At 45.0% G+C, this 17734-nt stretch overlaps 1 protein-coding gene across 4 annotated transcripts in view; it reads right to left on the bottom strand.

Annotated features, from left to right (window-relative positions):
* Positions 1 to 16238, bottom strand: part of RASAL1 (RAS protein activator like 1) — a 128266-nt gene extending 112028 nt beyond the window's left edge. For 3 of the 4 annotated variants that reach the window (XM_068239937.1, XM_068239947.1, XM_068239956.1), the window contains exon 1: positions 15776 to 16238. In XM_068239937.1, the coding sequence (XP_068096038.1) occupies positions 15776 to 15840 (65 nt within the window). In that variant the 5' untranslated portion in view covers positions 15841 to 16238. Of the gene's footprint in view, positions 1 to 11345; positions 11388 to 15775 lie in introns of those variants that run through there. The other variant, XM_068239965.1, reaches the window with a different exon arrangement.
* Positions 16239 to 17734: the final 1496 nt, after the last annotated feature.

The raw sequence follows: 17734 nt of genomic DNA, 5'->3' as shown, positions 1-17734 counted from the left end.
TTGTGGCTGCGTCCCCCTCTATTCGTCTATAAAGGCTCCGGTATCTGCCCTTTGGCCCAGTCTCCGCACAGTCTACGTGACTGCACTGCCCTCTGTCATAATCAGTGTGGATGCGTTGATGCGTCCCTAGCGCATATTGATTATGACAGAGAGGAGCCTGTGCGCAGACTGGGTCAAAGGGCTCTTAAGTGCGGTAAGAGACTACACACCTCCCCATACGCTAACATAGCGTCAACCCCTCCCGAAAATATTATACAATTAAGAGACTATACGACTAGTATTAAATAGAGCCAGTGTTGCTAGTTTTACAGTGCATGATGCACAGCTGTTGATCCTTGTTCCATGCACCCCCACCCCATCTTCCAATGAAAACATTCCACACCACCCAATTACTGTTTCAGTCAATAAAATGTCCACACAAAATGAACATTATCAGTTGGACATGCTGGGGTCAGAAGATCGCATGCAGATTCAAACTGATGATTGCATCTGCCAAAATAAATAGATACCGTGCTGTAACAGTAAAATCCAAAGACAATCCTGCAGCTTTCATGTGGGTACGCTTGACTATACAGAATATTCACCATGGCAGCAGTGACTATTTATAAAGCATTTATTTGTGTCCATCTCTGTGTACGGAATGGCCCATTTTCTCTTTGTGACTTAAAGACATCAGTGCTGTGAAACTGCTGTCTTTGCCGTCACAAAGGGTTCGGTTTGGGAGTTCATTGAGCTCTGTTGATAATAATTTGTATAACATTTCTGAAGATAGTGCTTTGGAATCATAGGCTCATTTTACACTTGGTGTGATTGTTAAGGATTGCACAGCACTGTGCCAGAGAAGTTACACCGCGTGTTATAGTCACACCACGTGCTATATGCCTCCCTTCCAGGGTTCCTGCGGCACCGCAAATCTAACTCTTGCAGTGCCACGATCACACCCATCACAACAGGCTGCACTGCAGTCAGTGTAATAACCCCTAAGGGCTCGCTTACACTAGTGCGGTGCGAATCGCCAGGATTCCACCGCTGACGAAATCGCATGCGGATGCGATTCCGCGTGCGTTTTTTGCTGCGATTTCGCATAGGCAGGGTATATGTGAATTTAACCATTTAACTGCCTGGTTCAATTTACATTAGTTTTCATGCGAAATCGCGGCAAAAAAGCATGTGCGTTTTCCCAATCAAATACATAGCCTGCGAATCGCCTGCATTCCACACGCAGGCGAATTCTGCAGGCTCGACCGTGCATAAAAATCCTGCACAGAAAAACGCAGGAAAAAACTGACAAGTGGAAACAGGGCCATCCACTTGTATTGGTTATGCGAATCCGCATGCAGAGAACGCATGCGTATTCGCTCTAGTGGAAACGGGCCCTAAGGCTATCAATACCTATGCAACGGGATGTGTTGGTTTTCAGTGACGTGATGGACCGCGTATTGTTTAAAAGGGACCTTATTTGTAGCCTTGGGACTACTGGCCCATGTTATACGTCTGTGGCTGTTATTGCTCTGATTGTCGTACACCTCCATTTTGTTTTGCTTGAAAATATTTAAAAAATTCTATAAAAGTCCTTGAAATGAAAGATGTCAGTGCTGTAACTGTGTGTATGCATGTAAGGTATGGAAGTATGAAAAAGATCAATGCTTCCAAACAGTGAAAACAAAGTTTCAATATGCTCATTCAGACTAGTCAGTGAGTTGAAATGCATGTAAATGCATGAATAAAAAAAAAAGCTGTGTAAAGAATTTGAAAAAACAAAACAAAATAAAAAACGTGTGAATGAGTTTGTGAGTTGCTGTGCATTTCCATGCATTCTGTGCATTTCCATGGGTTTTAACTGCCGAGGAGTTGAAATGCACTGCACAGCAACTCACTGTTATAGTGTGAATGATAAAATGAAAGTCTATGGACTTTCATGTTCACACGTACAATGCACACTAAGTAAAAAATCACTGCAACTCACATAGTGCTTGATTCACTAAGACAAATAGCATGCCTTATCCAAGTTAACACACCTTATCAAAGTTAACACGCCTTATCAGAGTAGCATAGGGAGCGCTACGAACCAGCAGGGGCTCAGGGCAGGACGAGTGGAGCTCTCGTCATTGCCAATTAGCAGGCATAAGTTTGTAGCACTCGCTATGCTACTCTGATCAGGTGTGTTAGTTGATAAGGCGTGCTATCTCTGATAAGGAGTGTTAACGCAGATATGGCGCGTTATCTCTAATAAGGCGTGTTAACTCATATAAGGCATGCTATTTCTCTTAATGAATCAAGCCCCTAGTGTGAATAAGCCCTAAGGCCTGGTTCACACATGCAAAGATGTCCAGTCCTGTCAGTTTTTGACAGTTGGCATTGTATGTGCTTCTAAAGGTACGTACACATGCACTACTACAGAAAACAACGGGTCCGTCAGACCCTCCCGCTGGGCGGTCGTTCTCCCGACAGTAGTGCATGTGTACAGTCTGTCTGCAGACTGATAAGGCTGTTTCTGAACGATCCGCTGTAAAGATACCCCATCAACACAGGATGTTCTGAATACTCCTACGGTACACAAGCAACTATAAGAAACAGCATTCAGCATGCCAAAAACATAATTTGAGTCATCTGAGTACAACATAACATTTATGTGATGCTCAGAGATCACTGAACTGTAAATGGGATCCTTGTTTCTGGAAAAAGGTCACTTGAGTACAGCTAGTGTTTTATAAAAAATATTGCTTGTTAATAAATGTATGAGGGGATGTAGAATTTCAAAGTAAATTTGATTACTATATTTATTTTTGCACCAAGCCATGAAAAAACAAACCCTATTATTCTGGGCCACTTGGGGTATAATATTATTGCTGTACAGCTGCTGGGGCACTGCTAGTTGTGGCATGCCTTGATAACTGCTTGTCCTATTCGCACCTCAGTGTGACAGCAAATATTGATGTGAAGGGCGTGTGGGATTGGTTTTCACAACATTGGAAGTGAGGAGAAATGCTGAGCGTGTAGGTATGGCTGACATGAGGACCACATTCTTGTTCTCCAGCAGCAGAGATGCACAAGCTCTTCTAATAGTTTCTGCGCTCTGTAGAACATTGAATGTGTTTATTGCTGCAACAAGTCCAGCCAGACATAATTACAGATTGTGCATTTTCTATCCTGAGGTGTATTAAAACACCAGGTTAGCAGGGAAGCTGACCCCCTGCTGTAATGTAGAAGAATTTACGTTATTTGCAGCGGAGGAAGGTTGTTTTAAGGTTAAACATCAGAAAGGGGGGTTAGGGTTAGGCGTCAGGAAGGGGCTCTTAGGGTTAAGCATCAGGAAGGAGGGTTTTGGGGTTAGGCGTCAGGAAGGGGGTCTTATGCTGGGCATACACGGCTGCTGGGAGGATTATCAATCGAGCCTGATGGCTGGATTGATAAAATCCGACGTGTCCGATACCCCGCTGGGTCGATACTTTGCTCGATACCGGCAGGGAGAACAATAGAATAAACGAGCAGCTGATTAGCAGCCGCCTGCGGGGACAAGCGGGGATCGATCCGCGCGCACGCCCGGACGAGCGGGGATGCGCCGGCATCGAGCCAGCGGCTCGATCCGGCGCATAATCGCAGCCGTGTATGCCCGGTATTAGGGTTAGGCGTCAGGAAGGAGGATTCTAGGGTTAGGCGTCAGGAAGCAGGGTTTTAGGGTTAGGCGTCAGGAGGATTTTAGGGTTAGGCGTCAGGAAGTGGGGTCTTAGGCATAGGCATCAGGAAGGGGGGTTTTAGGGTTAGGCGTCAGGAAGTGGGGTCTTAGGGTTAGGCATTGGAGGATTCTGTTTGAGGGTAGGGTTGGTTTAGTTGTAGTATAATATTGGTAATATTTACCATTGTTTTACTATCATGATTACCACTAATAAATGCTTTTTGTGTTCATTTGATGCACAATATACAACGGTATTTATGGTTTACACTTATATCAGCTTCCCCCACGCCCTTTTAGTACTGCTGTTCTATTATAATTATTAGTCCAAAGCAAATATTCATGAAAAAAAGCCATAAAAATATTGTTATAGACGGACATTTCAGCTTCACCCTTTTAATAACTTTATTCTATTTATTACTCGAATGGAGATAATGATGAAGACAAAATAGAAAACATTGTTATAAACAATATTTTTAAATTTTGGCTTCACCCCGTGCCCTTTTTTCCTTGCGCCATTATTTAATGTACGCAAATAATAAAACCTTTAGCGAAAACCATAGGTCTACATGTTCAGACATTACAGAGTCTGCAGGAGATGTAAGTGGAGCTGGGCGTAAATGTAACTGAGCTCCTGAGCTTTCCTGTTGGTCAGTGATGACATCTGTCACAATAAAGGACCTAAGTCTTAATGTTCCAATGTTGTTTCCTTGGGTGTCACATCTCATTACAAGCTATTGCTGTTAATGTGTTAATTTTCTGTGCATAATCCAGATGAGCTCTGTGTAATGGGATCTGAGATAATCAAGCTAATAAAAATAAAAAAATAAAAAAAAATTATACATACACATATATATATATATATATATATATATAAATATATATATATATCCTACCAAACAAAATCTAACTGTCCTTGGTCCCTGCATACTCCTGTCCCTGTGTCCTTGGGTCCATGCTTTTTGCTACTGCACATGTGCGCAGCACGGACAGCCTTTGGGACAGGAGGATGGGGCCAGTTAGCCGGGCAGGCATCTGCTCGGGCGGACAGGTGCGCGCGTGCGGTGGGTGCGTGCACGCATGCGCACTGAAATGCGGCGGTGAGAGACAGACCTAGAGCCCTTTTTTAAACAGGCTTAGGTCTACTAGTATATATATATATATATATATATATACGTATATATATATATATATATATATATATACACATACACACACACAAACACAGACACACACACACACACACCATATATATCCTGGATAGTGCACTGCTTCAAGTCTACTTAGGGTTCGAGCAGTACCTTTCTCACTACTCTACCAGGTAAATATAGGTCATATAAGTGATGGAAACACAAACAAACCGCCACCGCTATCACATTCTATTTACCCAAGATTTAAAATCTTTATCATCTAAAAGAAAGCAGTACCCTGATATACACCTATAGTATATTAGGTCCTCAACTTCAGAGTCACATGATGATCTGGCCAAACAGAGATGTAACACATATATACTCAAAGCCACTTCATTTCCACTTACTGCTAGCCAAACTCCTTCCATAACCGTTACCCAAGCTGCATCCCAGAATCACACATCCCTAGGCCCCACAGCATCAATTGCCACGCCCTCACAGCCTAATGTGCTCAGTGGAAAAAAACAAAAGCATAAATGGGTTATAGAATCTGGGGCCATGTCCAATAACTTTTTTTCTCCTGAGTTTTCTCCTGGGTGATAATTTTTAATCTTCTCTTTAAAATGATTTTTCAGCACTCTGAAATTGAAAAAGCACCACAAAGTACCGTATATTTTAGAATATAAGACACTCCAGAATATAAGATGCACCTAGGTTTAGAAGGCAAAAACCAGGAAAAAAATATATACTAAACCTGGTGCGTGCATGTTCCAGGAGCATCTTGTAGCTGTTCTCCTACAATCATTATCCTCCTGTGTCCCATTCTGTCCATCATGTGTCCCCTTCTGTCCTCATGTCCTCCTTTGCTCCCACTGTCTGCCCCCTTCTGTCCCCCAATGTGTCCTATTTTGCCCCCTTATTTCCTAGTGTTTCCTCCTGTTCCCCCTGTGTCATCTCCTGCCCCTCTGTGTCCTCTCCTGTTCCCCATGTGTCCCCTCCTGCCCCTCTTTTTGAACCCTCCTGTTCCCCCTGTGTCCCCTCCTGCCCCTCTTTCTCCCCTCCTTCCCCTCTGTGTCCCCTCCTGTTCACCCTGTGTACCCTCCTGGCCCCCCGCTGGTCTCCTCCTGCCCACACGTCCGCTCCTGCCTCCCCCCCCCCTGCTGGTAACCTCTGTTCCCCTGTGTGTAGAATAATTAGCGGCAGGGTGGCTAACCTCACAAGCAATTTCAGCAGCAATCAGCAGATCTCAAATCTTCCACACAGCTCCCCTAGTGACTGCTTCTTCTGATCGCGTCATCAGTAGAAGCCATCACTAGGGGGAGCTGTGCGAAAGATGAGAGGTCTGCTGATCGCTGCTGGAATTCCTTGTCAGGTGGACCGCTCTGCCGCTAATTTTTCTACACACAGGGGAGTGGAGGAGACCAGCGGGGGACAGAGGACCACACAGGCCGACAAGGAACGGAGTCTCCAATGTTGCGGCGGGTCACATCTAAGGGTGACTGCCTGCCTTTAGAATATGAGACGCAGGGAATTTTCTCCCCATTTTTGGGGGAGAAAAAGTGTGACTGATATTGTGAACAATACAGTCGGCGAAAAGGTACTACAGAAATTATTTTGAGTATTTTCTTGCTTGCTTGTGGTTTAAAAGGTATTTAATTGACAAGCTGTAAAAATATAACCTAGGAGAGCACTTAGGAGAAAAAAATAACTGCATATGGACCCTGGTCTCATAACCAATGATAATCCATGACTAAGAAGGGCTTTTACTGAACCATTGGACAGCCCAGCGGAAGATTCAGGGATGCTTTTCGCAGGACTTAACTTTCAGTATAACGAGGGAGTGTGATGCTGTGGATGGGTTGTTAGGGTTCTTCAATCAAGATTTACTATTATGATGACTGATATGACTTGTAAGACCTGGATTACACCCCAGGAACAATAAGGATGTTTTTCATTTGTAAATATAATATAGAATTTATTTTATTTTTTTACTTGTGTTTTCATGAATAGGTAAGGGGAATGGGGGAAGTGGGAGCTTATATTTGGGAATCTCCACACTAAAGGAGATTCCACCCTAACTCACTCCAAGACCTACTCTCACAAGTATGTTGGTAGTTACTCTAACATCTCTCTGGGTACCAGACATGAGGATTGGCTTCTTGTCCTTGACATCAAACAAGAGTATTTACAAGAGAGGTTGGGGAGGATTTTAAAGACAAGAACCACTTGGTCTGGTCTTGTTCAGATGGCAGAGCTCAACCTTCCTGGGCAATCACAGCCTGCCAAAAAAAGCTTGATGGGGACACTATACAGTATAAAAAAAAATGAATGATACTACAGTAAATTTGAACTGCTGAGCAGCAAGTCACGAGGCACAGGTGCTCACAGCGACGTTAAGCATGGGAGGGGGGACACTAATACACTTGGTAGGTCATGCTGAAATATATTGGAAATTTCTGTGCAGGGTGTGGGCAGGCAATACATTTCTCTCTATCTAAGTGATGTATGGACACCTTAAGTGTTTGAAGGGTTACCAAGGTGCGTTGGAACAATGTTTTCAGAAGGGTGTATTTGCTGGCATCAGCTGACCACTACTGTTGTTGCCACTACTTTTAGGCTACATACCCAGAAGGCAACTGAAATAGTGGTAAATTTAACAAACGGTGGTGTTTAAAAAAATCGATTACTTTCCTAAAGCAGGACTCTGGAAAAAGTTCAAAATCTGTCAGTAGGAAAAAGATAGCATATTCACCTCATCCCTGACAAGTCTTCATTCTGGCAGGTCCCTACATATTGTTGTGTGCCAACAACAACCACAGTTTCCTATATATTAGTGGCTGCTCCACCATGTCTTACAGTGAAATGAAGGGTGTCCAGAAGCAGAGGTGCTGATAACTGTCTGCAGCATGGGATGGAGCAGTGGGGGAGCTGCCAGTATAAAGGCTGCCCAGGAGCAGGTGAGTATAAGAATAGCATCAACTTTTTTCCCCGCCTGACAGATTTTAAATATGCCTTATGGAGATAGTGTCATAGCTACAATGCTTTCTAAATCCCTCTTCTGGAACACCTATTCTGAATTTCCTAAACTGTTTATAAATATTTTTAAAAGAGGTTAGTCCCCTTTTACACTAGGCCATTTTCATTGCCTTGCGTTACCCTCACTGCACGCAGGGTAACGCAGGCGCAATTTGGAGAGTCTATGGGGCCAAGCACACTTACCCTGTCATGTCACACTGAGAGTGCCCGATTTGCCACCGAGTCATTGAAAAGTCAACAGCGTGTAACTGACAGACTTCCGTGGCAATGCATCAGCGCCGGAAATAAAATAAGTCAATGTGCACATGCGCGGAACAACACAAATATGATGGGGAAACGGCAGCAGTGAGTATGTGTAATGATCCGCTCAGCTGGCTGCACAGGCAGACAGCTGTTTGACCATTCCTCTAGTCTGTGGGCTGCAGGTCTCTGGAAGAGAGACCTGTCTTTCCTTTGCAAGTTTCCGATCTGCCCTGCTGCTGAGGAATTTGCATACATTGGTTATGCAAATCACCCAGCTGCCTCCTTGGTAGGCTGGCAGTATAAAAGCCCATGTTTTTCCCAGAGTCCTTTGCTCGTCATTCCTTCATGGTTTGTTGAAACACTCCTAGAGTGTCAGCCCTGCTATTGCTTGTTAAAGTTATCTTAGAGTAAATCTTGGGACTGCACTAGGCAGCTTCCCTAGTGCAGTTAGCTTGCTATCTGTTTTGTCTGTATTGCCTCTCTGTTGCGATTGTCCTGTCACCAACGGTGGTTGTCAGGAAATCGTTCTGTCTGTCTGGGGTGCTAACCAGAGCAGCGGTCGCTACTGGTAGCCCCTTCTGTTCATCTGTCTGTCTTGTTTGGATCGCACTAGCCTCTAGCGGTAGTGGCTGTGGATCCTTCTGATCTTTGTTCTTGGAGTGTAAGCTGGAGCAGTGGTTGCTACCGGCTACCTCATCTGTCTGTCGTGTTTGGATCGCACTAGCCTCTAGCGGTAGCGGCTGTGGATCCTTCTGATCTTTGTTCTTGGAGTGTAAGCTGGAGCAGGGGTTGCTACCTGCTACCTCATCTGCCTGTCGTGTTTGGATCGCACTGGCCCCTAGCGGTAGCGGCTGTGGATCCTTCTGATCTGCTATGCTGTTCTTGTACCCGGATCGCACTCGCTCTGGCGGAAAGAGCAGTGGATCTTCCCTATTCTGTTCCTGAACCCGGATCGCACTTGCTCTGGCGGAAAGAGCAGTGGATCTTTCCTAGCCTGTTCCTGAACCCGGATCGCACTCACTCTGATGGAAAGAGCAGTGGATCTTTTCTCTCTTGTTCCTGTTTTCCGTTTGTCTGCCTTGTCTGATACGAACGCTTGCTGTAGGCTCGGTGAGGTAACCGTTAAGCAAGCGCTCACGTCCTCTGTTTCGTGTTTGTCTGTTGGTGGTTAGTTAGGCGTGCTTGTCTCTGTTGCGCTTAACGTGCGGAGATCGCGCTGTAGACGCGTTCGCTGTTGCGAATAACTGCGGTGTTCGCGTATAGTTAGCGTTTGTTGTTTTCGTTATTTTCTCATTCTCGTTTGCTGTGCCTTTGCTACTCTTGTGTTCTGTTCTGATCTGTCTTGTGTCACTTCTGGCGATCGCCTCTCTCGTGATCGCGTTCATACTTTGTTTCTGCGAATGTGTGTTCACCGTCGCTGGGTGGCGACTAGATTGGGGAACACACATTTAGCCTATCTCTGTGCTCTTCTCTTTAAGGGCTGTTCAGCCCCGCACTGTCTTAGATCTGTACAATTCCCATCTAGCATTTGTGGCCGTGTAGAGGCTGTGCTCGTCTGTACTCCACAGCGCCATCTGCCGGTGGGAATTGCCCTCTGCTGGTGCATTGCACCTAGCCTGGGTTCACTCAATTATACGCGTGTGGAGGGTTTCCGTTGTGTCAGTGCACATCTTGTGTGCTGACTGTGAAAACGATTCCGCAAATGTTACAGTATGTCACTGGTCGAGGGACAGTACCGGGCGTGCAAGGGGGTGTGGGGCAGTGCAATGCATATAACCCTGTCGCCGCACTCTGCCGTAGAGTAATATGAATGCACATTTCTGCGTTGCGGTGCAATGTGATGGGGCGGAAAACCGCACCGCAAATGCCCTGGCCAGGTGTAAAACCGGCCTAAATGGCTTCAGCTTCCATCTTCGTCCCATAGAAGTGTAAATATCACAATATTAAAATAAAAAAGGTGAAGTTAAAAAAAAGGTGTGGTTTACCGTTTTGGGATCAGCATAATCAATTACACTGCATCCTCCCTCGAGCACAACAGACACAGCACTACACTATACAAGTCCATGCCGCTTCAAAGATGCTGGCACTGTATAAACAGGAGTAAGAACATGACCTCAGTGATAGATGAAGTAGGTGTCTAGGCCTGAATTCACTAAGCTTTATCAAACACTTTATCAAACGTTTGATAATTTACCTCAAGGGTAAAATCTAATTTTGAATTCACTAAGGTGTTATATATTTATTGAATGTTTTATCGATAAAACATTCAATAAATATATAACACCTTTGTGAATTCATAATTAGATTTTGCGCATGAGGTAAATTATCAAACGTTTGATAAAGTGTTTCATAAAGCTTAGTGAATTGAGGCCTAAGTGGCCAGCTGAATGCTTCTTCAGATTAAGCAGTTATGTGGAGATTGTAATCTTTGGGGCTGCTGTGTGGCCAAGTGGCCAGAGATACGTTTTTAACTTGTAAAAGTAACATCTGAGTGGAAAAGCAAATACAAAAATGTGTCACGCAGTATCATAAACTTGTCAGAATGTTGCTATAAAACTTGCCACAACATGGTGCATGCAGAGAAGATTGCAGCAACACTGTGACAAGTCAAGGGTAAAGAACAGCAATAGAGCGCGACTCTTCAATGTCATAGTCAAGCTCAGCAAGTATGCCTAACGTGAAGGAAGAGTGAAGGCTTCTATCAAAACGCTGGTTTCTTGAATGTCATTCACATCTGTAATAAGTTTTAAATCTCTTTCATGGAACAAGTGTGCGGGTCAGGTCTCTGTTATCTAATCTGCTTAATATCTGCTTGTTGCATACACTGTGCAACATTCACCAGATTGGGCGAGCAACAGATATAGAATCTGAGAATGTGTAGTATAAACAAACAAACACAGAACATTTATATCGCGCCTTTCTCCTGGCGGACTCAAAGCGCCAGAGCTGCAGCCACTAGGACACGCTCTATAGGCAGTAGCAGTGTTAGGGAGACTTGTCCAAGGTCTCCTACTGAATAGGTGCTGGCTTACTGAACAAGCAGAGCCGAGATTTGAACCCAGGTCTCCTGTGTCAGAGGCAGAGCCCTTATATATAAAGCAACCTGACCATTGACTGTGCACCACTCACAGCTCTGGCCCCTCTTTCCTGCTTCTGCTCTATTCAATAAAGAATGCCCATTCCCATTCAAGGTTCTATACTACTGTATATAGAGTAACAATTATTGGGTGCATTAAAATGTTGCTGGGGATTAATGCACTTACATTAAACATTCAAGGCTTGGTTCACACCTAAAAAGGTGTCCAGTTCTGTCCTGTCAGTTTTTGACAGTTGACATCAGTTTATGTGTTTCTATGCCTGTGTTCACACATAAATCTGTACATTTACAGTCCAGTCCTGTCCTGTCAGTTTTGTATGTGGTTCTATGGGTGTGTTCACACATAAAAGGTGCCCATTTCCGGTCCAGTCAGGTAAAACTGATAAAAAACTGACATGACAGTATTAGACTGGACCGTAAATGTACAGATTCATGTGTGCACCAAGCCTTAATCATTTCTGGTTACAGTTTAGCCCAGATTAACTGATCCATTGCATCTTAACAGATTCCAGGAGTGGACACCCCCATGTCATGAGACACCTGCACTCACTGTAGATTTCAGCACATTCCCAGAGTGGAGGCCACCCATGTCATGAGACACCTGCACTCACTGTAGATTTCAGCACATTCCCAGAGTGGAGGCCACCCATGTCATGAGACACCTGCACTCACTGTAGATTTCAGCACATTCCCAGAATGAAGGCCACCCATGTCAGGAGACACCTGCACTCACTGTAGATTTCAGCACATTCCCAGAGTGGAGGCCACCCATGTCATGAGACACCTGCACTCACTGTAGATTTCAGCACATTCCCAGTGTGGAGGCCAGTCATGTCAGGAGACGCCTGCACTCACTGTAGATTTCAGCACATTCCCAGAGTGGAGGCCACCCATGTCATGAGACACCTGCACTCACTGTAGATTTCAGCACATTCCCAGAATGAAGGCCACCCATGTCAGAAGACGCCTGCACTCACTGTAGATTTCAGCACATTCCCAGAGTGGAGGCCAGACATGTCAGGAGACACCTGCACTCACTGTAGATTTCAGTACATTTCCAAAATGGAGGCCACCTATGTCAGGAGACACCTGCACTCACTGTAGATTTCAGCACATTCCCAGAGTGGAGGCCAGACATGTCAGGAGACACCTGCACTCACTGTAGATTTCAGCACATTCCCAGAATGGAGGCCACCCATGTCAGGAGACACCTGCACTCACTGTAGATTTCAGCACATTCCCAGAGTGGAGGCCACCCATGTCAGGAGACACCTGCACTCACTGTAGATTTCAGCACATTCCCAGTGTGGAGGCCAGTCATGTCAGGAGACGCCTGCACTCACTGTAGATTTCAGCACATTCCCAGAGTGGATGCCCCCCTATCAGGAGACACCTGCACTCACTGTAGATTTCAGCCCATTCCCAGAGTGGAGGCCCCCCGTGTCAGGAGACGCCTGCACTCACTGTAGATTTCAGCACATTTCCAGAGTGGAGGCCCCCCATGTCAGGAGACACCTGCACTCACTGTAGATTTCAGCACATTCCCAGAGTGGAGGCCACCCATGTCAGGAAACACCTGCACTCACTGTAGATTTCAGCACATTCAAAGAGTGGAGGCCACCCATGTCAGGAGACACCTGCACTCACTGTAGATTTCAGCACATTCCCAGAGTGGAGGCCACCTATGTCAGGAGACACCTGCACTCACTGTAGATTTCAGCACATTCCCAGAGTTGAGGTCACCCATGTCATCTAAAACCTACACATTCCCGAAGTGGAGGCCACCCATGTTAGAGGACACATGTACTCATTCTAGATATCAGCACATTCCTGGAGTGGATGCCACCCATGTCAGAGGATGCCTGCACTCTCTCTAGATTTCAGCACATTCCCAGAGAGGAGACCACCCATGTCAGGGGGCATCTGCACTCCCTCTAGATTTCAGCACATTCCAGAAGTAGAGGTCACCCATGTCAGGGGACACCTGTACTCATTGTAGATTTCAGATCATTTCCAGACTGGAGGTCACCCATGTCATGTAACACCTGTATTAATCAGCACATTTCCAGAGAGGAGGCCACCCTTGCCAAGGGACACCTGTACTTACTGCAGATGATTTCAGAACATTACAAGAGGGACGCCTGTGCTCACTCTAGCTTTCAGAACATTCCCAAAGTGGAGGGCTCACTTGTCAGGGGACACCTGCACATTCCCAGAGTGGAGGCCATTCTTGTCAGGGGACGCCTGTATTCACTAGAGACTTCAACGCATTTCTGAAAAAGAGGCCACCCATTTCAGGGGACACTAGTACTCACTCTCTGAGATACAGATTGCCCAGTAAGCTCATGGTGAACCAGAACTAGGAGAGTGTAAGGGGCTAAAATGAAACAAAAAGCCCTCTAACTAAAACGTTACGCAAAACAAAAATTTGCCTTCTTGAAACAGAAGGTATTTGCGATTATTCGTGTTGGAGTGAACACATGAGGACTCCCGTAATGCATCACTGCTTAATATGCAAATAATGCGTTTGTTGTCTTTGAAAGCCAAAACACACCTCCAGAACCGCTGGAATGCAATGATGTGTCAGTTTGTTAATTGTACAGAGCCACAATAACCCAACATGCATACTGACTATTTCAGACTGGTTGGTCCTCATCAGTGCAAGTCATAGATTATTGTTGCTCCACTCACTCAAGATTTCAGCACATTCCCAAAGTGGGGGCCATCCTTGTCAGGAGACACCTGTACTCACCTCTAGATCAGGGGTGTCAAACTTAAATACAAAGTGGGCCGAATTTGTACACTGGGAGCTAAGCTAAGATGCGGGCCCACCTCAATGTCTACACGCCACCTTCCTCCCTTATAAAGTTCTCTGGTGTCTAGTGGTCCTACCTTCCTTATAAAGTTCCCTGGTGTCTAGAGACCCCCACCCTCCCCTATACAGTTCCCTAGTGTTTAGTGCTTTCCCCCTCCCTCACCCATATGGCTTCGCTGGTGTTCTAGGGCTTCACCTCCAATATAGCTTCCCTGGTGGTCTAGAGTGGGCCAAACATAATGCAAAGTGGGGAAACCACTTGAGGGCCAAATTGAATGGCTCTGAGGGCCAGATTTGGCCCACAGGCCGGAGTTTGACATGTATGCTCTAGATTGTCATCAAATTAACTTGGCCAACGAAAGTTCAATGTGCAGACATAGCATTACTCAGACAACATTCTAACCTAAGGATGAAAAGCAAGTCAGGACATCCTATGCAACACGTGTATACTGTATTAGGCTTCTGTCTTGTAAGGCTTGCTTTAAATGATGTATATTTATAGCTCTGACAACTCTTTATAAATAATAATAAATTATAATTTCTGTATTAGCTGAAGATAAATGCATTGATTGACTTTGGAAGGGCAGAATTTTACTGATTAATGCTTTTTAAGGTGGAACTCCAGTCAAAACATCATTTATTTTTTGTACTGGTATGGAGAAGCATTAGAAGAATCTCTTTCAGGTTTTAATCTGTTTGGGCTCTGGCTGAGGAGGCATCTCACTTCCTGTTATGGTAGCATTACAACTGAAGGAAGTGAAGGAACAGATCTCTGGTTGAGACACCAACAAAAATAAAACATTTAGCAGTGGGGAGAGCTCAGAACAACTGAGGTCTTTATTTCTGTGTGTCCTCTTTTGAATATTTCACACACTTCCATGGTTGCCAAGATCCAGAAGTAAGAAGAAATCTCCCCGTCTAGCACAGACAGCAATAACAACATGAGCTGCTTTCTACTCCATTCCAAAACTATGGGAACCTAAATGAAACCATGCTGGCTGCAGTTCAACTTTAAGCTCTTGCTATTTGAACTCAGCCAGACATATAATGTTAAGGGACAGGTATTAGACCTGTCCCCACATGAGTGAGCCGCACCTGCCAGTTAGTCCCCCTTAGGGGGTTTAGTATGCAGACTGTTGGCTCAGCTCTTTAAATTCAGGAAGCTGTGAAGCCCCGGGAGCTGGGGGAAGAAATCAGAGGTGAGGAGCTGATTCGCCCGCCACTTCGCGGGCTCTGCGAAAGGCCCAAACAGGAGCCAGAGAGCTATAAAAGAGCTATAATAGGGCCGGCCGCATGTCCAATGCGGCGGACGAAAATAAAGAAGAAGACTGTGTGTCCCCCCCCCCCCCCTTTTTGTCATGGTTATCATTTGGGGTAGCACCTGGGTAATGTCTCCCGATGGGCGGACATTTGCTTATTATTATTATTTTATTATTATTATCCTTGGTTGCTATGGTAATCAGAGCGATTTGTTTTCCACTGTTATTATTAATAAAGTTTCAAATATATTGGTTACCTGAAATCAGGTTTTTATGTTTCTTGGTTACCCCAATAAATGGCCGCAGCCTTTTGCCAACTATTTGGTGTCTGTATTCATTATTAGTAATATGAAGTTTATGCTAAAGTTAATTAAAAGCATGGTGTGTGCACTTATCATGCCAGGTCCTTAGGGGTCAAATATCACTACTAGCATCTGTGACACTGCATCCTAGGTGCAGGAACTTCATGAATGAGGTGAACATGAGCAGATCTCTCTCACAAGGACAAAAGGCATAACTTACACATCCTTAGCGGGCAGGTTCTTCCCTTCCACCAGCCTGAAATACAGCGCAGTGTTCCTGGCCATAGCGCACGATGTACTCGCAGTAAGTTAGAAGAAGAGTCTTCAGTGAAGAGAGTGATCAGTAGCCTCCAGGCATGACTCCAAAGGAAGACCTTCTTACTCCACTCTCACCCATCCTGCTTGTCTATCTCTTGATATCAAATTCATCATAGTTCCATTTCAATCTTAAATAACCTGAAAGTGCAGTCCAGTGCAGCTTTGCAGACAGATCAGCGCCCACCACTGTAACATAACAGTAGCTGCAATCACTGGGGAGAGATCGGAGTGGCTGCTGAGGAATATTTCCTCCCTAGTAAACACTGATGCCTTCTAGAAGGATTCGTTTCAGCAGCATTTTTTTCAATAGCACACGCTATCCACAGGTTGCCAGCACGGATGTGAAGAAGAAAGCTCCTCCGCTGATTTTCTCTGCCTGCTGACTGTGGTGGCAGCGAGAATTGCATGAGGGAGGAGGAGACAACTCAGCCCCCCTGCAGGTAGTCTTGTGTTAGGAGAAAGAGCCTCTGTATACCTGTGTATATCTCCACACGACTCAGCTGCAAGAAACAAGCTTCCTGCTGCTAGAATTGCTCCAATCCTGCTGTCTCCCCTGCATTAATACCAAACAATTCACTCCACAGCTTAACTCCTTGTAGGAAGCTATTTATAAAGGCAGAGATCAGCTAATCGCCAGAAAAGTGCCAGTATTTCTGCAGAAATTACACTTTTCAGATCTTCCCATTTATAAAAGTGGCGTAAAGCTGAAATAATGGGTGATTTTAAGCCCAATTGCCACTTTTAAGGATATACTATTATTTAATGATACTTTAATGCTGACTGCTGCATTTATACAGGGGCAATCTGCCTGATTGCCAGTTTATATATTGCCAAATAGTATTTGCCACTTTCACTGTGGTAAACACTAAGGCTGCTTTCACAGTGAGACGTTACAGACGTTAGTGCAGCCTGTAACGCAGCCCACCGCACAGTAATGAAAATTCAATGGGCTGTTCACAGTGCCCACGTTGCGTTACATTGTAACGCAGCACGTCCGTTGAGAGTGCTGCATGGTGCGGCATTATGCGCGGCTATGCCACGTTAGACTGTGCGCACATGCTCAGTAGTCTTGCAAAGAGATAAAAACAGGGAACACCAAGAGCCCCAATAGTGTAATTCGTACTGGACAAGGTGGCAATAAGTTTGTATTGCTAAATACTCACAAGTCAGGGTCACCAGCAGGCAACCACTGTAAAGGCAGGTGGGGAGATTGTCCTGACCCCACTCAGGATTAAGAAGTCGCTCTCTGTAGACAGGAAGAAAGGGTAGCAACCCTCCACCAAGGGTGGACTCAAAATTGTATACAATAAACAGAGGCGCCAAAAGTATAAGATTAGATTAAATGAGCTTAAAAACCAACTTAAATGGCAAAATTGAAGGAGGAAGTGGTGGTCTTACCTCCCTCAAGCAGACACGACAACGACTGCGATTCAGACAGTCAAACACATTTATTAGGAACTCCAAAAAGAAATGCAATGCGTTTCGCAGGTTCAACCCCGCTTCATCAGGCAATATAGGGAGGAGTATCAAACAATCTGCACAAGGATTCAAATTAAGCGCCTCTGTCTGACAGAGTGAACCTGCGAAACGCGTTGCATTTCTTTTTGGAGTTCCTAATAAATGTGTTTGACTGTCTGAATCGCAGTCGTTGTCGTGTCTGCTTGAGGGAGGTAAGACCACCACTTCCTCCTTCAATTTTGCCATTTATGTTGGTTTTTAAGCTCATTTAATCTAATCTTATACTTTTGGCGCCTCTGTTCATTGTATACATGCTCAGTAGTGTTGGAGGAGTTGGTCTTCCCTCCTCCTCCTCGGCCAGGCGCATGGCTAATTAATATTCACTGCACGGTGTGACGTGCAG

The sequence above is a fragment of the Hyperolius riggenbachi genome, chromosome 1, assembly GCF_040937935.1.
Source record: "Hyperolius riggenbachi isolate aHypRig1 chromosome 1, aHypRig1.pri, whole genome shotgun sequence".
Taxonomy (NCBI): Eukaryota; Metazoa; Chordata; class Amphibia; order Anura; family Hyperoliidae; genus Hyperolius; species Hyperolius riggenbachi.
The sequence above is the reverse complement of the archived record's forward strand: the minus strand, read 5'-3'. Positions and strand labels throughout refer to the sequence as shown.